This window comes from Centroberyx affinis, unplaced genomic scaffold (assembly GCF_046629955.1).
Source record: "Centroberyx affinis isolate AG114_WGS23_722 - 3 ecotype Tasmania unplaced genomic scaffold, CSIRO-AGI_Caff_v1 ptg000786l_1, whole genome shotgun sequence".
Classification (NCBI taxonomy): Eukaryota; Metazoa; Chordata; class Actinopteri; order Beryciformes; family Berycidae; genus Centroberyx; species Centroberyx affinis.
The window spans coordinates 32,106-54,916 of record NW_027279393.1 but is presented as its reverse complement, the minus strand read 5'-3'; the positions used below and the strand labels follow the sequence as shown (position 1 = coordinate 54,916).

The following is a 22,811-nucleotide window of genomic DNA, read 5'->3' as shown; positions in this document are numbered from 1 at the left end:
GATTCCCAGCTTTCCAACGTGGCCAAACGCATCACAAAGACAACAAGCCTATGTGGGGAATTCATGGTCTTTGTCGCCATCTGCTGGCTGTATAGAAGCACTGACATGAACAGCAACAACGTTGATTTTACTTGAGGAAGCACAATTAAAATGTTAACATTTTAAGTTAAAACGGAAAAACATCAAAGGGATTAGGACCATACATCAGTCCATGATGAATATTTATAATCAAATCCAACTGTACAGGAAGAATCAACAGTGTCATGAATAGGCCACCAGGTGGAGCTGTGCTGAAAGTGCCTTTGGAGCGCCCCCTGCTGCCATAAACATGATACTACAGTACAGGCAGAATCAACAGTGTCGTGAATAGGCCACCAGGGGGAGCTCTGCCGGCAGTGTCTGTAGAGAAAGGAGAGAAGCTTTCTATCAGTAGTAGTATTGGGACTACTAGTATTAGAAACAGTAAAAGAGCAATAGTGGTAGTACTAGCAGCAGGAGTAGCAGTAGAAGTACCAGTAGTAGCAGTAGCAGTAGTAGTAGCAGCAGTAGTTGTAATGAAAGTAGAATCAGTCATTTAATAGTAATTATACCTGTGTTGTGTGTGTGTGTGTGTGTGTGTGTGTGCCTTTTTAAAGGTTGTAGTATTATGGGTTGTAGTAAAAGCAGCAGTTGTAATATCAGGAGTAGAAGTAATACAATTAGCAGTAGTAGTAGTAATTGGACTATCAGTATTAAAAAGCTTCAAGCTTGGTGGTGTCAGAAGATAATGTTACCCACTGGATTTGAATCCACAATCTTCTGCATTGCAAACCTTTACACTGACCACTTGTATGTCTGCTGTTAAAATTGTGGAAATGACTAGAGTTAAAAGGAAACAATCTGTTGAAAATCGACACAAATACTATTCCCTAGTGTTGAACAAACCATCATAGCTCACAAAATACATATCCCATCACTTAGATATTTATATATTGGGAGAGATAAGAAGTATGTCAACATTTTGATGTATAATATGTGCGTGTAGTATGAAAAATGTGGGAACTATTACAGATCAAATATTGTATTTGTAGAATGAAAAATCGGCAGAAACAAGGCAACATGACTGTAAAAGACAAGTGTTGAACAAATGTCACTAACTCAAAAACTACAAATGCTACCACTTAGATATTGACATTGTGAGAGAGAGGAGAAGTATATGAACAGTCTGATGTAAAATATATGTATGTGCTGTGAAAATTGTGGGAATAGTGGCAGTTTAAAAAGTATCTTCAGAACAGACCTGCTGAATGAGAGATGAGGGCTGTAGAAAGCAGTTTTTACCCAGTGTTAAACAAATGTTCGTAACTCAAAAACTATAAATGCTATGACTTAGATATTGACATTGTGAGTGGCACGAGAAGTAGCAGAACAGCTTGATGTGTAAAATGTGTATGTAGGGTGAAAAATGTGGGAGCTACCACAGTTTCAAAACATGGAATATTTAGTAAAAATCACAGCCTCTAGAGTTCCTAGAGTGTGTGATGACATCACCACTCTAGCAGGCTGAAGATTCTCCATTCATTTCTATGGGGAAGAATATCATGTTTAAACATAAATTGTGAAAAAACTATAATTATACAACAGGTAGTTCCGACCAAGCAATCTGATTGGTCAACTAGACATTTAGAACGTGCTCAAATCAGCATGACAGCACACCTAGCCGTGCTCATCACTAAATATTACTCCGCCATATTATCATACATTATATTTAAATATAACGCTACGCTAACTCTGTTCAGCCTTGATGTTACCAGACGCTCTGGCATCCATCAGCTGTGCCGGTGAGTCGGTGACATGGCGCTACTAGTTTAAAAATACATGTGAAGTTCGCGGACATAGTAGCTAAATCTGTCCATGGAATTTTTTTTTTTTCAGCAGATATCTTAGTTACAACAAGATTGAGCTAGCAAGGCAGTTTTGTGTTTATATGTGTGGTATTTATTCAGTTTGGGAAATCCCGCGATCTCTAGAAAGCATTAGCTCAAGTTGGCTGGCTGACTCAACAGGGACTAGAAATCGTCTCTGTTGCTAGGTCGTTACTAAGGCTCCGCCTACTTGCTGGAGTAGTAAACTAGGTTCCATTACATAGGAGTCTACTGACGTGACTGATTGTTTTCCAGTTATTAGTAAGACCTCATGTATTTCCAGGGAAACGGAGATAACACTAGCAAAAAGGTTTTTATTTTGAGAGCGAATTGCCCCACAATATGAATACATTTTGTTTATATCTTTTATTTTGTTGGTAACTGTTGTATAATCGCAATATTACACTATTGCACTCCAATTTTTAAACTAAATCTACAATGTCTGAATGTTGTATAAATGTTAATAATAAAAGTTTATCATTCAGTTTACCATTACAGAGGAATCAGCAGTGTCACAGCGTCCCCTCTGGACAGATTATGTATCTCCCGCTGAACTGAGAAATGACCAGAAGAGGATGTCACGTGACTTTCTGTTGGTCTCTAAATTATCAACCTGATAAATGATCATCAGAATCTGTGACTCTGCTCTCTGGAAGTGTTTGTGTTTTCATCAAGGTACCAGAAGGTTAATTTGGTGTCAATGAACAGGCTCACCATCGACTGTAATATGTAAAAAGAACTTTTGCACAATATTTTTTGTCATATGAATGCCTGAACAATCTTTTATAGGTTATAAAACAACTATGATCCACAAATACACAACACACATATCAACACAAAAACAACTCTAAATTAGGTTTTCAGAAACATTTTATTCTTTTATCAAACCCTTTTTTGTTACACTAACAAGGAAGATGCCATACTGCAAATCCCGAATTTCCCCCAACACAGACCCTAAAGTCCCGATAAGAGCAAATTAACACACATAAAAATAGGCTATGACTCAAAACCATAAGTGTTATACACAAGGTGGGAAGGTGGTATATATAGCTATCACAATCACCAGTAGTGATATCCTTGAACGGTTACTTGGAAGACTGCGTGAAACGGTCAATGTGCGTGAGGGCAGTAAAGCAGCAAAAAATCACCTTCCTACATGGGCCCCTGACAGCTTCTGGGCCCCGTGGATATTTACGCCAGTGTCCTCTCTGTTTGTTCTCTCATCATGTGTTTGGTCTCTGGTAGCTGCTGTAGTAATCCCTCTCCACAAAAGCTCTGCAGAAACAGCTGTACAGCAGCATCAGTACTCTGCTTATGTTGTTACTCCTACAGAGGAGGATTTACCTGTACAGTGATGCTGCTGCCAGTTCTGACTGTCACTCAGTTAAGAGAAAACAACCTGCATTTAATAGTAGCACCAATACAGTATGGAGGCAGGGGTGAAGCACAAATGCAGAAAAATGATCCAAGAAACAACCAGAAATATTCATCTTTGGCAAGTAAATCAAGTTTTGTTAATGTGCACTTTTGTTGCAAATTAGAAACAACTGCTGCAATTTATCTTGATGCCTCTGTAATTTATTGGAGTTCACCATCCTCTTCTTATCTCCACTCATCGCCTGTCAAGACAGATTAACAGACAGACAAGGTGAAATATTTAATTTATTTTTCACACTGTGCAGTCTATTTGCTTTCATATTGTATGGGATATTCATTTCTGGATCAAAAGATAACATTTAGATATAGAATGATGCAATCTGCTTTTTTGTACATCAGAATAACGATAAAACATCAATGGCAAGTGTTTTCTGTATAATTACATTGTAACACTGAGTGAGAAAATGTTTTATCAGAATGACTTTTTGAATCCTCACCAGCAGGTGGATGTGAATTACAACTCTAAATTGTGTTTTCGTCTAAAGGAAATCGATGATTTAGTAAAGATAGAGTATCTGCTTATATATCTGTGAGTATTATGCCAGTACAGCAGTTATGCACATCTGCACAGAATAGTTTACATGATGAAGTACTCACTGTGATCAGGTAGGAGATGCAGCTTTGGCAGATGAAGTCTCCAAAGCTACAAAAAGACGACAAAATAAAAATAAAAAATTGAAATGAACAGCAATATTATAAGAAACAGAACTGTACATGAGAGATTAGTGATTGATTACCAATGCCTGGCTGTCTGCCTTGTCTTTTAAGTACAAACCATGGAAGCAACAGATATTATAATATTACACATTACAGTACAGTACATGCCAAAAAAAAAATATATATATATATGTATATATTTTAAGAAGGAAGAAATCTTACTTTTAGCAGGTCTGAACCCTGAAATACAGACAAGAGGTTACATTATTACTCAATGACGAGTAATAAAGAGAAAATTAAGTTACATATATGCATTACTATTACTAGAAATGTCAACTAAATGTTTCTGTTAAGATAATATTTATATTTTATGGACTTTGCATTACCAGAAGCACCACACATAAACTATATATTAAGACTGTCACAAGCATGTGTGCTAAAATCCAACAGTGGAGTAAAAATAGCTTCATGATGAGTAAAAAAAACTGTTCGTCCCTCACCATTATTGTTCCTTCTCCAGATGAAGACTCCAGCGATGCAGATCACCAGGAGGAGCAGCAGTCCAACGACTCCAATGACAAGAGCAGTATTGATCCCTGAAGGAGAACCTGGAACCAAAACAGAGCATTCAGACTTTGTCACATAACACTGGATGGATCACATTATGTTTTTGTTAGAAACATAGGCTGGAACTTGTAATAGATACCATATATAAAATCTTTTCAAAAGTTTAATTTAATCTTTTCATTTGGATATATAAAACTGACAAAAACTTCTCATGGAAACTTGGAAAAGAAAAAAAAATATCAATATGACTGACAAAAAACAAACTGAACTGGACGACAGAAACTAAAATGACAACAAATAAACAACAACCAGATAAACCAGTACAACAAAAACACAATGTATTCCTAGCTACTCCACTAGAGGGAGCTCCACAGATTTTGTACATCCCAGATTTAAGACTAACCTGGGAAAGGAAACTTTTTTTATATGCAGCAGTAAGTTTGTGGAATAGGATGCCAAGTAATATTAAGACAATTAAAGGTCTAGGAGGTTTCAAATGTGCGCTCATGAACAAGAACTATACTCAGTGTTTGAGTGTCTTTTTCTTCTTTTATGATATTGTCAAATACATTAATTCATTCATTCATTCATAAATTGCAAGTCAGGTGTAAGAAGTAAACTAAATGTCTCTCCTCCTCCATCAGCTCTGATCCCAGTCTTACCCGGGTTGTTGGTCTTGATATCTGCTGGGTCCAGTTTGGTGACGATGTCGTCCTTGACACCAGAGAGCTGAAACACACACTCGTACTTCCCCCAGTCTTCAGGTTTGACTGATGAAACGTCCAGCTGAACGCTCCTCTGGAAGGTTCCATCGTGGTTGGGGAGGATCTCTCCCTGGGCCATGAGGTCCTGAAGCTCCTCTCCATCTCTAGTCCAGAACAACATGCCTTTGTCAGGGTAGAAACCTGTAGCGTGGCAGCTGACTGGAGAGGAGGGAGACTTCTGGAGGAGAGACACAGAGGGAAGCACTAGAGAGAGAGAGAGAGAGAGAGAGAGAGAGAGAGAGAGAGAGAGAGAGAGAGAGAGAGAGAGAGTATGTTGGTTCATATTTATTGTAATGTTTCTGTACATTAGAAACAGAAGAGACAGATGAACATTGTTGTGTCCATGAAACTACATCAGGTCATGTGACTCTACCTGTTCTCTGCAGAGTGCTCTTCCCATAGTGCACATACTTCTTCAGAAAGTCAATGCAAAGCTGGGTCAAGCGGAACTTCCAGTTTGCTAATCCAGCTTTGTTATTGTTCCAGTTCTGTTTGGTGATGACAGCCTGCGGTGTTAGAGCGATCCATGTCAGTGTCTTCAGGTCCAATACCAGCCAGTCTTCTCCATCATAACCATGCTGATTAAAACCATTAACATAATCCCCAGTCTCATCATCCCATTCACAGCCAAATGTCCTCTGGTAGGTGTGGACACCTGAGAGAGAGACAGAGACAGAGACTGAAGTAAACCAGAGTGAGATCCTAGCACAGTCAACTATCAGTGGTTGATATCACATTTTTACCACAGAGACACACTGATCTACAGACACCAAAACAGAGGATCTACACCTACTGCTGTTACTGGCTGGATGGAAGCCGCTCACAGCCAAACATAATGTGGACAGTGTGGACGGCTCAGAGAGAGACAGAGAGGCAGAGACTGCTGTAAAACAGAGTGAGATCCTAACACAGTCAGTATCCTCTCTTTACCACAGAGACCAACAGACAGTTTATCTACACTGTTGAAGGTAGTGGCTTCATGTGAGCTGCAGGAACACACACACACACACACACACACACACACACACACTGAGGTGGAGTCCTGACCAGCAGACACACACTGAACCTGATCCTGGAGTTAACATCACATCCACTGAAACCCTGCAGCCAGTGGATCACTCCCACAATATCCTCTTCCTAGGAGAAACTACAGAAGCTCACTAGACTGTCCTGAGGCTGGTCTAGAAGCTTCCACTGAAGGAGAGTTTCAGCCTAGGATTAGTCACTAGGCTAGACCTGGTCAGCCAGGACAGTGAGTCTGTTCAGTAGTGTGTTACTACAACTGGTCAGAATAAGGCAGAGACCAGCAGGACCATTATGGAGACTGGGAGGCAGTCTGTCTGTCCTGATTGGTCCATCCATCCATCAATCATTCCATACAACCAACAACTATTTCCACCTGCAGATGTTGGCTTGGTGCCGCCTACTGGGACGGACCAACACACTGTGGTCAGTAGAGTTATTATCATCTAATGTGTTTCTACTGCTGGAGATTTATTATGGGATGGACCAACACACTGTGGTCAGTAGAGTTATTATCATCTAATGTGTTTCTACTGCTGGAGATTTATTATGGGATGGACCAACACACTGTGGTCAGTAGAGTTATTATCATCTAATGTGTTTCTACTGCTGGAGATTTATTATGGGATGGACCAACACACTGTGGTCAGTAGAGTTATCATCTATTGTCTAGTATTCTATATATACTGAACAAAAATGTAAACACAACACTTTTGTTTTTGCTCCCATTTTTCATGAGTTGAAATAAAAGATCTAAGACCTTTTCTATTCACAAAAGGCTTATTTCTCTAAGATTTTGTTCACAAATTTGTTTAAATCCGTGTTAGTGAGCACTTCTCCTTTGCCAACATAATCCATCCACCTGACAGGTGTGGCATATCAAGATGCTGATTAAACAGCATGATTATTGCACAGGTGTGCCTTGGGCTGGTCACAATAAAAGGCCACTCTAAAATGTGCAGTTTTATCACACAACACAAAGCCACAGATGTTGCAAGATTTGACTGCAGGAATGTCCACCAGAGCTCATGTTGCAGCAGGATAATGCTCGGCCCCATGTTGCAAGGACCTGTACACAATTCCTGGAAGCTGAAAACATCCCAGTTCTTGCATGGCTGCATACTCACCAGACATGTCACCTGTTGAGCATGTTTGGGACGCTCTGGATCGGCGTGTACGACAGCATGTTCCAATTCCTGCCGATATCCAGCAACTTGGCACAGCCATTGAAGAGGAGTGGACCAACACTCCACAGCCCACAATCAACAACCTGATCAACTCTATGTGAAGGAGATGTGTCGCACTGCATGAGGAAAATGGTGGTCACACCAGATACTGACTGGTTTTCAAAAAATGCATATCTGTAGCCCTAGTCATGTGAGATCCATAGTTCAATATATAATCCATAGTTCAACAATAAATGTCTTTTTTCAAGATAAAAATGCACATTTTAGAGTGGCCTTTTATTGTGACCAGCCCAAGGCACACCTGTGCAATAATCATGCTGTTTAATCAGCATCTTGATATGCCACACCTGTCAGGTGGATGGATTATCTTGGCAAAGGAAAAGTGCTCACTAACACGGATTTAAACTAATTTGTGAACAAAATTTGAGAGAAATAAACCTTTTGTGGTCATAGAAAAAGTCTTAGATCTTTTATTTCAACTCATGAAAAATGGGAGCAAAACCAAAAGTGTTGCATTCATATTTTTGTTCAGTGTATGTACTATGGGATGGACACACTGTGGTCAGTACAGTAGAGTTAATGTAATCTAATCTGTAGTTCTACTATATATTTATTATGGGATAGACACAGCAGAGTTGGGTGTTAAAACCTTTTCAACCTGTGACCTGGATGAGAAATTGAACATCTTGTCCTGTCAGCAGGTTTATTAAAACATACTGCTAACTGTCATATGGGACCCAGCAGAAGCAGCCTGTGTCCAGTTTACAGTCCTGCTCCGTAGATTGAGAAACCAGGCAGTAATGTTATTCTATCAGCTGTGTGTTGTGAAACTGCTGTGATAAACAGGTTTCTACAGTAGAGTTATTATGTTTTTTTTTATTATAAATTATTCTAATCTAATCTATTGGAGATGAACTGTTAATAATCTCTGTTGGTTATTATGGGATGGACAGAAACACTGTAGCAGTACAGCAGACTAGCATCCAGTCATTGTATCTGTGTGTGTGTGTATGATGGAAGCTACTTCTCTGTGCTATTTTACAACAAACCAGGATGAAAAATATTTCAGCAGAATAAAGTGAAACACAAACAAACCTCCAGTTTGGTTGAAGCGCTGCTTCAGACTCTGAAGTTCGGCTTTTAAGGACTGCTGGGCCTCCAAACATCTCACAGTGTGCCACTCCAAGTGCTGTGGATCATCTGCTATGACTTTGTTCATCCAGTCCTGTTTGGCTTCTGCTCTCTTGGTGTTGCTGTCATAGTGACCGATCTGAACTCCATCAACCAACCCAACAGCCACAAACTCTGGGAAGTTTGGGACTTCAGTGGATCCAGTGTGGAAAACCTTCAGGGAGTGAGTCACTGTGAGACAAACAGTTAACATAAGAAACTCAGGTTTTCATTTACATTTTTGCTGGGCTGGCCTAGAAGAGTGAAAGTAGCTAACTGACTGACTGTCTGACTGACTGACTGACTGACTGACTGACCGACCGACCTACCTACCTACCGACTACCCATTGTTGAAAGTCGCGCGATAAGTGGCGTCAAGACCTACAGAGTCATGGTGGTGTACGTGATATCGCGTTGTTTGCACTGTCACGGTGTGTTTCTGCCCCAGATTTCAAACTGGAAAAACATGGCGGCTCGTTTGGAAACTTCCTCTTATATTACGAAAATGGTTCACCGAAATGTGTTTCTGAAATCAGCCATGCGGTTGTTGAAACTGTCTTCATTTCACATCGACAACGGTTAGTTTAAAAATTTGTACACGAGTTTCGAGGTGGCGAGTCGCGCTACTACAAGCGTCCCTTCAAATCCTGAATGAACATCTGCGATAGAAACAAGTTTGTTGAAACCACATTATCATCGTTCACTTTATTGTCCAGTCAAAGTTAATGTTTCTTCCGCGGAAAACGTAGTTGTCAGGCATCGCAACCGGGGGGGGGGGGAGGGAGAAAGAGAGAAACCGAATCGAGAGAAACTGAATTAAAATCAGTGATAGACTATTACTGACTGAAATTATTACTATTAAACAACATAGAAAACATAGAAATGAATTCCCGGCGGAAATATCTCAAATATCAAACTCCATTTCGCCGCGACTGAGGCTCAGTGGACTAACTTCATTTCAGGCTATAGTCTTTTCTCCGGTGCCGGTGAATGTGCGACCTGTTGAGAGTGACACCGGTGACTCTTCCTCGCATCCGTGTGCATGTGGAGTGTGCATGCATGCATAACGTGCACACATAAGTTTGCTCACGTGCATCTTCATACACAAGTGAGGCTTAACTGTGGTTGAAGTTCAAAATGTGTGTGCGCACGTCAGCTTGAGCGTGTGTGTGTACATGTCTGTGTGTGTATACGCCCTCAAGACTGGAAATTTGATGTTAGTATGTTATGTTTGAATGATATCTCTAATATATTTGAATAAATGTCTAAAATAGACTGCAAACTTTGAGGCCCTTAGCACATAGTTTGGTAACAGTCAAGACATAAAGGGGCATAAATGCCCCTCTTTCCAACATTGTATTAAACTCAAAATGTCTCCAGGGGTCAATGTGACTGAAAATGATAGAGCAGGTCATGGGCAGTACAGAACACTAGTGTGTGAAAGCCAAGAGGAGGTCCGGCTTGCACTGGGTCTAGCTAGTCTTATTTAAATAAATCTTTATAATAACAATGTATGATCGGTTGAAAATTCCCCGAGGACAGCAGAGAATTTACATTTCTATTTGATGACTATGGGACAAATAAATAAAGCAACAGTGTCTTGAGTAATGTACAGAGAGTTTTCATTCATTTTGTAAAGGCTTGGTATTCATTAACACAGACTCAAAAGGGATTTATAATTTGCCAGAAATTTAAGGTTATTTCATTCCAAAACACTGTCAAATATATCAATTTTCTGAAAATTTTACGACCTGGAATTCATGAGTCATTGTCAACACATCATGCTATTTTGACAACTGTTATTTAATTAAAATATTTAATCATATTAAATACATCATGTCAATAAGTATCAGTATAGAAGGAAAGTTGACAAAGCTGACATTAATATCTATAATCACAAAATAGTCTCAATATGACACATTGTCAGATGAAATATGAATGATGTGAGAATCAACAGGCTGTAGTAGATAATACATATACATGTACATCCATTCTCCGTTTAACTTAGCAATATTAAGAAGATTAAAACAACTTATTTACGGCTTAACCAACACTAAACACAACAAAACCAGATGTGAATATGATGCAGCTTAATGTGACATCAGCCTACGCAGCAACTAAATCAAATTTCAGTTATAACAACTTCATATTCAAAGGAAAGATTTTAAATGTGATCTTACCTGGAGATGCAACATGACAGAAGAGCAGCAACAAAATAATCTCCTTCATCTTGTTTTGATAAAGAAGTAGACTACATTTTAAAATAATGAATAAATCTTCTGCTGGTTGAACTTTGCCTCCGGTCAGCAGATCATTACACAGTTAGCCTCACGGTCAAGAGTCCAATTCCAGCCAATAGAAATTCAGAAAAGACTGTTACTTCCTGGATTACGAGGCTGAATTGAAGCGCTGAGGTTGTTATTTGAAAGTAAAACTACAGGCTAGGGAGAGAAGACAACGCATTACTTCACACACGACAGATTGTACATATTAGTTTTGTCTCTCAGTCCTAAATATGCTCACAGTAGAGGATTAGGCAAAGATGTGGTATCACACACAGTCACGCTGAATTTGTTTTTATCTCGATCCATCATACCATACACTTATTTGACAATGCCAAGAAATGAAAAATATTTTACGTTACTTTAGGCTGTTTTCATATAAAAATAGTATTACTTTTACTTAACGGAAATGGAAAATCTGTAGTGGTGGAGACTTCTTTAGTGGTGACTTGGCCTACATAAAAGTTACAACCAATAATGTAGAACTGATAACACATACAATAAATCTACATAAGAGACCAAAGTCTACAAGTACATACAAGGGGCTAAATATCTTCATATATCATCATTATGTTGCATAGCTTTAGGTCAATAATGTCAATTTAGGAAAATAATGTGATTTAGTTTATGAAAGCAACAAACTTCAGAGGGGTCTTAAAAAAACAACATTTATTTATATGTGTGACTTCCACCTGAGCTTATGATGTAAATGAAAATGTTTCTGCTGATGACGAGGTTGTTGTTCATGCTCAGGTCAATCAGCCGTTCTCCATTGTTGTTTCTTTCTCTGCACCCCTGGGTGCCCGTTGCTCTCTGGTAGTTGGTACTGTCAGAGCCCACTTTGGCTCTCAAGTCTCCAGTTATCTGAAGCATGTTGTGTTGGGGTGCTTTGGAGTTCGTACCAGTTGTCTTTGTCCTCTTCAGCCTCATTTGTTGGTGCACAGCACTGCATGATGGTGAGTTTGCAGTACTTTGAACTGAGATGTACTCTGATCAGCCTCTCTCTCACTGGTTCCCATTCCAGCAAGGTTTAGTCTTTCTCCTTTGACAGAATGATGGCTACACCATGTGTGTGGGTGTCTGTGACCTGAATGGAGCATGGTGGATCCATCGTAAAGCAAGTCCAGCAATATTCACTTATCCCCAGGAGGTCCAGGTGACACCTCTTCATCCCACTGAGGACTTGTGCCGTCTTTGAGGCCTCCAACATGTCTGTCAGCATGGTAAAGGAAGTGTCCTCTGTTTGTTCTCTCATCATGTGTTTGGTCTCTGGTAGCTGCTGTAGTAATCCCTCTCCACAAAAGCTCTGCAGAAACAGCTGTACAGCAGCATCAGTACTCTGCTGATGTTGTTACTCCTACAGAGGAGGATTTACCTGTACAGTGATGCTGCTGCCAGTTCTGACTGTCACTCAGTTAAGAGAAAACAACCCGCATTTAATAGTAGCACCAACACAGTATGGAGGCAGGGGTGAAGCACAAATGCAGAAAAATGAAACAAGAAGCAACCAGAAATATTCATCTTTGGGGAGTAAATCAACGCAAATTTTAACAATTTGATTTGTCCCACAACTTTCTGACAGATCCTATGACTTTACACATCAACATTCAATAAAACAAGTTTTGTTTTGTTTGTTTGTTTTGTATGTGCACTTTTGTTGCAGATTAGAAACAACTGCTGCAATTTTTTTAGATGCCTCAGTGGAGTGGATGGAGTTCACCATCCTCTTCTTATCTCCACTGGTCACCTGTCAAGGTAGATTAACAAACAGACAAGATGAAATATTGAACTTATTATTGTTCACAAGTCTATTTGCTTTCATATTGTATGGGATATTTAATTTATGCATCAAAAGATAACATTTAGATATAGAGATTTGCAATGTGCTTTTTTGTACATCAGAATAAGGACAGAAACTCAACACCAACGGTTAATTATTAATATAATAATACTAATTTTTTAAAATAATTAATTATACTGTAACACTGAGTGAGAAAATGCTTTATCAGAAAGGCTTGTTGAATCCTCACCAGCAGGTGAATGTGAATTACAACTCTAAATTGTGTTTTCACCTCAAGGATATCGATGATTTAGTAAAGATAGAGTATCTATATCTGTGAGTGTTATGCCGGTACAGCAGTTATGCACATCTGCACAGAATAGTTTACATGATGAAGTACTCACTGTGATCAGGTAGGAGATACAACTTCACTGGACGGAGTCTCCCAAGCTACAAAAAGACGACAAAGTAAAATAATTGAATTTGAAATGAACAGAAATAATGTAAGAAACAGAACTGAACATGACAGATTAGTTATTAATTACTAATACCTGGCCTTCTGCCAGTTTCTTTTTAAGTACAAACAGTGCAAGCAACAGATCCAAATATTACACATTACAGTACAGAAGATTCCAAAAACAATCAAAGGAAAAACTTACTGTTAGCAGGTTTGAACCCTGAAATACAGACAAGAGGTTACATGATTACTCAATGACAGATTACAAATAAAGATTTATTAATGGAAACACAAATTGATGTTACATGTATGTGCATCACTATTTCTAGATATGTCAACTAAATGTATTTGCTGAGATGATATTAATATTTTATGGACTTTGAATTACCAGAAGCACCACACATAAAATATATATGAAGTTATGGAACAATAACACTAAGACTGTCACAAGCATGTATCCTACGCTAGAGGAGTAAAAATGGCTTTATGAAGATTAAGAAACTCTTCGTCCCTCACCATTATTGTTCCTTCTGCAGATGAAGACTCCAGCGATGCAGATCACCAGGAGGAGCAGCAGTCCAACGACTCCAATGACAAGAGCAGTATTGATCCCTGAAGGAGAACATGGAACCAAAACAGAGCATTCAGACTTTGTCACATAACACTGGATGGATCACATTATGTTTTTGTTCCACTTCAGTATTTAAGTATAGAGAGGAGGTCATGTGAATCAGACAAACAAGAGAGACACCTAATGTGTTTTAGTGAACCGACCGGCACGTTTGGTTTCCTTCAATATTCTCATGGAGTTAAAACTGTCTGATTGGAACACCATAGGGGGCATAGAAACATAGGCTGGAACTTGTAATAGATACCATATATAAAATCTTTTCAAAAGTTTAATTTAATCTTTTCATTTGGATATATAAAACTGACAAAAACTTCTTATGGAAACTTCTGATCTCAAAAGAAACAAAAAAAACAACCACCAGAGAAACGGTCCGGTACAACAAAAACACAATGTATTCCTAGCTACTCCACTAGAGGGAGCGCCACAGATTTTGTTCCTCCCAGATTTAAGACTAACCTGGGAAAGGAAACTTTTTTTATATGCAGCAGTAAGTTTGTGGAATAGGTTGCCAAGTAATATTAAGACAATTAAAGGTCTAGGAGGTTTCAAATGCGCTCAAGAAATGGCTCAGAGGCCAATAGGATTATTTTTTGTTCGATAATCGGTATTTGTTGTATTTTTAAAATGTATTGTTGTATTTACATATAATTGATGTTGAACAAGAACTATACTCAGTGTTTGAGTGTCTTTTTCTTCTTTTATGATATTGTCAAATACATTCATTCATTCATTCATAAATTGCAAGTCAGGTGTAAGAAGTAAACTAAATGTCTCTCCTCCTCCATCAGCTCTGATCCCAGTCTTACCCGGGTTGTTGGTCTTGATCTCTGCTGGGTCCAGTTTGGTGACGATGTCCTCCTTGACACCAGAGAGCTGAAACACACACTCGTACTTCCCCCAGTCTTCAGGTTTGACTGATGAAACATCCAGCTGAACGCTCGTCTGGAAGGTTCCATCGTGGTTGGGGAGGATCTCTCCCTGGTCCACGAGGTCCTGAAGCTCCTCTCCATCTCTAGTCCAGAACAACATGCCTTTGTCAGGGTAGAAACCTGTAGCGTGGCAGCTGACTGGAGAGGAGGGAGACTTCTGGAGGAGAGACACAGAGGGAAGCACTGGAGAGAGAGAGAGAGAGAGAGAGGGGATAAAGAGAGAGAGGGAGAGAGGGGGGGCAGCGGAAAGGGAGAGACAGGGAGAGGGAGAGAGAGAGAGAGATGGGGAGAGAGAGGCAGGGGAGAGGGAGAGATAGGGGGGTGAGATAGACAGTGAGAGGGAGAGAGAAAAGGGTAGAGAAAGGTAGAGGGAGAGGGGGGGGTTAGGAAAAGAGAAAGTGAGAGGGGGAGCAAGGCAGAGAGATGGTGAGGGTGGGAAGGCGGAGCGAGAGAAAGAGAAATAGAGAAAGATAGAAAGACATAACCAAGGGGGAGTGAGGGGGGAGGGAGAGAGAATGAGAGGGAAAGCGGAGAGGGAGAGAAAGAGAGACAATGATAGAGAAAGGAAGAGAGAGGTAGAGAAAGGAAGAGAGAGGGAGAGAGAAAAAAGAAAAAGAGTGGGGGAAGGGAAAGAGAGAGAGAGAGAGAGAGGGACAGAAAGACAGAAAGATGTGTGTTAACTCAAAAATTATTACAGTTACATGTACAGTGGGTCTCTGTAAGTTGGTTCATATTCACTGTAATGTTACTGTACATTAGAAACAGAAGAGGCAGATGAACATTGTTGTGTCCATGAAACTACATCAGGTCATGTGACTCTACCTGTTCTCTGCAGAGTGCTCTTCCGATAGTCCACATACTTCTTCAGCCAATCAATGCAGTCCTTGGTGTAGTAGTTCTGTAAGTATGCTAAGTGAGCTTTGTTCTGATCCCACTTGTGTTTGGTGATGACAGCCTGTGATGTTGGAGCGGTCCAGTCATTGTCTTCAAGTTCAATACCAGCCAGTCTTCTCCATCATAACCATGCTGATATTTCCCATTAATTTCTCCAGTCTCATCATTCCATTCACAGCCAAACATGAACTGGACAATGTGGACACCTGAGAAAGAGACAGAGACTGAGACCGAAGTAAACCAGAGTGAGATCCTATAGCAAAGTCAACTATCAGTGGTTGATGGTTGTTTCTGCTAGGACCCAGCAGAAGCAGCCTGTGGCCAATTTACAGTCCAGCCATGCAAACACAGGTCAGTTTTTTTCAGTTGTATTATTTGGCTGTAGGTTACTGGGGGTGCCCATGTCTTTCATAGATGAGTTTGCGCATGCCTACACGAAGGACCGGTTGTTAAAAGTTGCAGTCCACTTTGAGATTGACCTTCCCGAACAGTGGCACAAAGATAGTATTTAGTCTGCATTACAGGAATGCTTGTTTTAGTTGGAGGTGTTGCCCAGCACAGATGAGTCAGCGTGTACAAAGAGTGTGGTTCCTTCTAGTACCAGTTCTCCAGAGCAAGCTGCTAAGTTAGCTCGTCCTATGGTAGGTTTTGCAGCTACACTGACTTTTGAGCAGCAAAAGGAATTGCTGTTGCAGCCTCAACAGGGGTTGGAACATAAAGAATGGGCCCGGCTACGGGAACGTGAAGAGCATGAAAGAGTAAGACAGAATGCACGGTTACATGAGGCTGAATTGGAGCATGAACTAGAGAGAAAAATTAGAGCACTACCGATTGGATTTGTGATGGGAAGTTTTCAGATTCCTCACAGATCAGGGAACCAGAATGCCTTGGTGCAGGTTCAACTTTGTTTGATGTATCTGCTAACTTCTGTTTGGCTCCTAAATTTTCTGAAAAAGACCCAGATACCTTTTTCTGTTGTTTGAAAGGCTAGCCCACACTAGGAAGTGGAGTGACTCTGATCAGACATTCTTGCTACAGGGTTTCTTGAGAGGTAAAGCTCAAGAAGCCTACTCTGCTTTAAGTCTAGTGGACAGTGAGAACTACCTTAAAGTAAAAACTGCAGTCTTAAAAGCTTGTGAGTTGGTGCCTGAGGCATACCGACAGAAATTTAGGAATTCCAGAAGGCATGAAACACAAACGCGTAGAGTTCGCCCAAGAATTAAAAACTTTTTTTAACCATTGGCGGGTTGCCTCTGAGGTAGAGACTGTGGAAGAGTTATGTGAGCTAGTCCTGTTGGAGTCCTGGCAGATGAATATGCCCTGACTCACAAGATAAATATTGGACGCAGTGACTGGGAACACAGAGAGAATTTCCCTGGTGCAGTGAGCTGGTGACTTCCTCATTCAAGTCTGGTCCTGGTCATGGTAAGATGGATCCAAGTAGCACCTGTAACTATTGTTTAGACAGAGGCCATTGGAACAAGACTAGGTCAAAACCTAGTATTTGGCTGGACCGTGTATGGTTGTGCCACATGCTACGGCCGACCTATGGTGTAACTAACTCTGCTGTAGACTGCTAATACAGAATAATAGTCCATACATCCATACTGATCTACGTTCCAGCGCGTCCCGTCTCCTCCCTCCGCCGCTGTCCTCTCCACCGTCCCCACGGCCTGTATTGATCCTCCTGATCCAAGCGTCAGTCGCTCCGGTACTCATTGGTGCCAAAAACGCTGTTCGCCGGACAACCGGTGACGCATCGGCGTCGGGACCCCCGCCAAAATCTCGGCCGGATCACCGGGGACAAACCGTGGCCCCGGGAAAGGCCGGGAAGGTCGGCAGCAAGCACATAGCGCGCCGAAACCTCCATGCTTGTTTGTGTCTCTCTCTCCGCCGACAGAACAGAGGGCTGTCAGGTGGACTGAGCTTGTGCATATGCATCGAAATAAACGGTGATATGATATAATTGTATAGATTCTACTGCAGCTTCAGCTTACATGCATGATATTGGTCAGCCTGCTTACTGTATGGGAGAAATGGGCTCCCGATCTCAGCGGAGAAAAGAAAACTTAAATTTCTGGCTCTGTGATCCTATGCCACGTGCCACGGCCGACCAATGGTGTAACTTCATCACTCAGTCAGTCAGTCACTCAGTCAGTCAGTCAGTCAGTTAGTCAGTGAATGACAGACATTCGCGTTTATAGGGCTGGCCCCACTGTTGCGGTCCAGCCAAAAATGAGTGCCCTGTACTAAAATCAAAAACTAAGTCCCACCACAGTATCCGCCCGGTAAAACCTGCTGCCCTTGTTGCTCCAGCCCGCATTTCTGAAAAACCTGAGGCTATAGCTGCAGTCCAGTTGCACACCAAATCTGCTGCAGCTGCTGGCCTGGTGTCATCTCCTGTCAGTCCTTTGGTTTCTGTTGTGGTACAGGCTCAGCCTGATCTGAACATAGTCGAGATTGATCCAGGTTACTTGCCCTATGTAACAAGTGGTTTTGTGTCACTAGTTGGAAGTGATCAAAAGGTCCTTGTAAAGATTTTAAGAGACACAGGTGCTTTGGACTCTTTCATCTTGGGGTCTATGCTACCATTCTCCTCTGACACTGGGAATTGTGTACTAGTAAAGGGAATGGGTTTGGAGGTGTTGACTCTTCCCCTGCATAAGCTAGTCTTGTCCTCAGAGCTGGTGCAGGTTTCTCTGGCGGTGCGGCCCTCTCTTCCTGTTGAGGGAGATGCAATAATTTTGGGAAATGACTTGACGGGTGGTCGTGTTTGCTCTGACTTGCCTCTGTCTCTTGTAGTTACTTTTACTCCTTCTCTGGACGAGGTCAGTAAAGATGAGCAGAACCATCCACAGGTGTTTCCAACCTGTGCTGTAACACGGGCTCAGAGCTGTGCTCCTCCTGACATGGGTAAGGTAACACACTGAAAAAGTGTTGTTTCCTGTGTCTACCTTTCCATTGTCTCTCACAGTGACTTAATACAGGTATACAATACGAGATGACCTTTCATTGCGGGAGCTGTTTCAGCAGGTGTGTTCAGCTGACGAGATGGAGAGTGCTTCCAGGTGTACCTCCTTGAGGAGGGCTTGTTGGTGAGGAAATGATTGCCATAGCGTGACAGATTTGTTGGGGATCCTGTTTTCCAGATTGTGGTTCCAATGAAACTCAGAAATGGCGTTTTGCAGACTGCACATGATGTGGCAGGACACTTGGGCATTAAGAAAACATATGACAGAGTTCTATGTCATTTCTATTGGCCCCAGGTAGAAAGGGACATATCAGCTTACATCAAAACGTGTCATACCTGCCCACTCACCGACTCTGTAGCAGAGGTAAAGCCAGTGGCGGCCTCCATGGAAGCGTCATCCCCTCTGGACCTGGTGGCAGAAGGTGATGAAGGGGACGGAAACAGCCCTGATGACTGCATTATGCAGGGTCGACTCAAGAATTCTGAATTTCTTAGTAAAGTGGACATATAGCTTGGCCATTTGTCTAGATGGAAAATGGAATTGCATAATCTTTCTACTACCTTTTCTTAATGTGATTCTTATAGGTACCAAAGTTGCTGAATTGGGAGTTGCTGGAGCAGGGTGAAGAGAATGACACCCCCTGGTAGTGGGGGGGTAACGGTATGAGAGGGTGAGAGAAAGAGTGTGTGTGTGTGTGTGTGTGTGTGTGTGTGTGAGATGAAAGCTACATCTCTTTGCTACTTTACAGCAAATCATGTTGAAAAACATTTCAGCTGTAGAAAGTGAAACTTAAACAAACCTCCAGTTTGGTTAAAACGCTGCTTCACAGTCTCAATGCCGGCTTTGAAGACTTGCTGGTTACTCACACAAACCCCAGTTTGCCACTCCCAGTACTGTGGATCATCTGCTGTGACTTTGTTCATCCAGTCCTGTTTGGGTTCTGCTCTCTTGGTGTTGCTGTCATAGTGATACATCTGAACTCCATCAACCAACCCAACAGCCACAAACTCTGGGAAGTTTGGGACTCCAGAGGATGCAGTGTAGAAATACTTCAGGGAGTGAGTCACTGTGGGACAAACAGTTAACATAAGGAACTCAGGTTTTGATTTACATTTTTTAAAACAATTTTTACACTAACAATGTATGATCGGTTGAAAAATCCCTGAGCACAGCAGAGAATTTACATTTCTGTTCATTGATTATGGGACAAAAAAATTAAATGATATTTAAAATAAACAAACAACAACTTGAGCAAAGAGTAATGTATATACAATTTTCATTCATTTTGTAAACGTTGGTATTCATTAACAGACTCAGAAGGGATTCATAATTTGCCAGAAATTTGAGGTTATTTAACTCCAAAACACTGTAAAATATATCCATTTTCTGAAAGTTTTACTACCTGAAATTCCTGAGTCATTATTAATAAACAAAATAAAACAGCTGATTCTGTCCTTACCTTTTTTCAAATGGTGAATATCTCATTATGAAGTGAAACTCATCAACTTTAGTTTGCTCTAGATATTTACAGCTAAATCTTTCCTGCATACATAACAACAGTCATCAGTAAGTCACACTCCTCATTAAGGTAGGTATTAGCCTGAAATCTGAACTCATGTAACATACCAGAGGTGGGGACTCGAGTCACATGACTTGGATAAGTCAATTTGAATTGCTTGAGACTTGACTCGATGCATGAAAAGAATACTTGAAACTTGACTTGGTTTCTAAAGTCCTGACTTGAGATCTTGTGTTTGTGTAAATGACTTAGATTGAAAGTGATGAGATTTGTTCCAGCAGACGACTGAATTTAATTTCTGTTTTCTGAATTTGTATGGAATGATTTAATTTATTGAAGCTGAAACTGATTATAGAAATAAAACTTATGATGCTCTCACACTCGAGTTTTTTATCCTATTAAAACCATATTGCATTGAAAAGTCCTAGATGTTTCGTTTTCTTTAAGATATTAAATTGATACTGGACTCTTGATTTGTTCTGACTTGACTTGCTGTTCTACATTTAGACTTGAGACTTGACATTAATGACATGGACTTGACTTGGTAATCTACATTTAGACTTGGGACTTGACTTGAGACTTGTGCCTCAAGACTTGATACTGAGCTAAATATATTGCATTTTATTGTACATAAATCCAATAACTATCAGTGTGATCTAACAGGGCCAAACAGAGGCCCAACATTGAGGTAATAGTTTTACATATCAATATAAAATGGATTTGGCAACTTGTTCTAAATAATGTCAACATATGTACTTTTGACAACTGTTATTTAATTAAAATATTTAATCATATTAAATACATCAGTATCAGTATAATCAGTATAGAAATGTTTGGTTTGACATTAATATCTATGAACACAGCACCCTCAAATGGCTTTAGTAGTTTAAAATACAATAATAATAAATACATTGTAAAAATAATGGTCTAAATGGTGGTAAGTGGACACACATTGTCGGTTGAAATAATATATATATATATTTTTTTAAACTTCTGTTTATTGGAATTTTGCATTTTACAAATCACAGAATCAACATATGAAATAATTCCAGTATAATCCCCATCCCTCCCCCACTCCCCAACATATCACCCACCCCCCAGCATCCTCCCAAGATGACCAAAACATTGATATCAAGCACAAATACATACATAACAGTTACACTCATCTTTATCTTTATAAAATAACTCTTAGTTAAACTACTACAGTACTGCCCCAAACCAAGAAAGAATTAGGTTATGAACTCTCCCAGTCTGTTATTTGGGTTAGGTTGTCATAGTAGGTTAGAAAAGGCCTCCAGACTCTTTCAAATTTATTTATATTCCCCTTCAATGTAAATTTGATTTTTTCAAGCTTGGTGGCACCGATCTCCTCCAATTGAGGAGGATGAGACGTCGAGCCAACAGAGTAGTAAAGGCAACCACATTACACATTTCAGTCGACCACACTGTGTCCTCCGGCTTCAACCCAAACAGGGCAATAATAGGAAGAGGTTCGATTGTCATATTATATATATCGCTAAGGGATTCAAAGACCTTCTTCCAGAAAGTCTGAAGGCTTGAGCATGACCAAAACATGTGCAACCAGGTTGCAGTTGAAATAATATTATGACTACAACTACAACCGCTCTCTTCCTGGTCGCACTCTGACTGCCCGCCGCCGGGCGGAGACGAGAATCCACTCCAGAGAGCGGTTGTAGTTTCTAGTTCCCACAGCCCGTCTCCGAGACACAGAGCGAGTAGACAGACATAGCATGTAGGTGAGGTCCAATATATGGAGATAAGGTTTAAAATGGCGAAGTGTTCCTTTAACTTTGTAATAGATTACAACTTATTCACGTTCATAAACTTAAAGCCAGATATGAATATAATGCAGCTTAATGTGAAATCAGCCTGTAGTAACTACCTCAGTTAAAACAACTACATGTTTCCAGGAAAGATAAATGTGATCTTACCTGGAGTTGCAGGCGACATAACAGGAGCATCAAAATAAACTCTTTCATCTTGTTTTGATAAAGAAGTAGACTTGAAAATAATGAATATAGTGTCAGCCGGTTGAAACTTTGCCTCCGATCTGCATATCCAGTCAGCAGTCAACCTCAGCCAGTTCAACCCAATCCTAGCCAATAGAAATTCACAAAAGTCTGTTACGTCATGGGTTACTAGGCTGTATTGAAGAGCTTAGGTTGTTCTTTGAAAGTGAAACTAAGCTAGGGAGACACTAGAGGGCTTACAAAATCCTCGCTGATTTTGAGAATGCATTACTTCTACATAATGACAGATTTAACATTTTTTTTGGTCTCTCAGTCGTAAATATGCTCACAGAGGATTAGGAAAAGATGTGGTGTCACACACAATGAGTTTACTGAAAAGTTTAGCTCAATCTAACTATCACCTATTTGACAATTTATACAAACAAAAATAGGTTTGATTTTATTTTATTGTTCCCACGTAAGTTGTGACCATGACACATCTCGTTCCCACAAGTAAAAAAAAAACCCCAAAAAACAAAAACACAGTTTCACCTCCGGGGCTCCGTAGAAAACAGATGCTCTGCAGTATCAATTGGCACAACACACAATTATTAAAGTTCAAATAAGTTTAAATCTAAGCCTTAAGAAGTCATTACAGACATTGCAGT

General features: G+C 40.4%; 1 protein-coding gene and 1 pseudogene across 1 annotated transcript; both read right to left on the bottom strand.

Moving 5' to 3' along the window:
• Positions 1–2,769: 2,769 nt before the first annotated feature.
• Positions 2,770–22,242, bottom strand: LOC139644792 (BOLA class I histocompatibility antigen, alpha chain BL3-7-like; annotated as a pseudogene).
• On the bottom strand, positions 5,145–12,732 carry LOC139644794 (major histocompatibility complex class I-related gene protein-like). The gene is made up of 4 exons (XM_071520282.1): positions 10,883–12,732; positions 8,635–8,903; positions 5,703–5,984; positions 5,145–5,533 (listed from the first exon to the last, which is right to left on the bottom strand). The coding sequence occupies exons 1-4, from the start codon at positions 10,936–10,938 to the stop codon at positions 5,145–5,147; spliced, it is 996 nt and encodes a 331-aa protein (XP_071376383.1). The 5' UTR covers positions 10,939–12,732.
• Positions 22,243–22,811: the final 569 nt, after the last annotated feature.

Bases quoted from the DNA above. Each gene is read 5' to 3' on its own strand.
- LOC139644794 (XM_071520282.1), bottom strand. From the start codon at position 10,938: ATGAAGGAGATTATTTTGTTGCTGCTCTTCTGTCATGTTGCATCTCCA. The intron at 8,904-10,882 runs CACATTTAAAAT...TGTTTGTCTCAC, and splicing joins GTTGCATCTCCAGGTAAGAT to AGTGACTCACTCCCTGAAGG. The intron at 5,985-8,634 runs GTTTGTTTGTGT...TCTCTCTCTCAG, and splicing joins GCGCTTCAACCAAACTGGAG to GTGTCCACACCTACCAGAGG.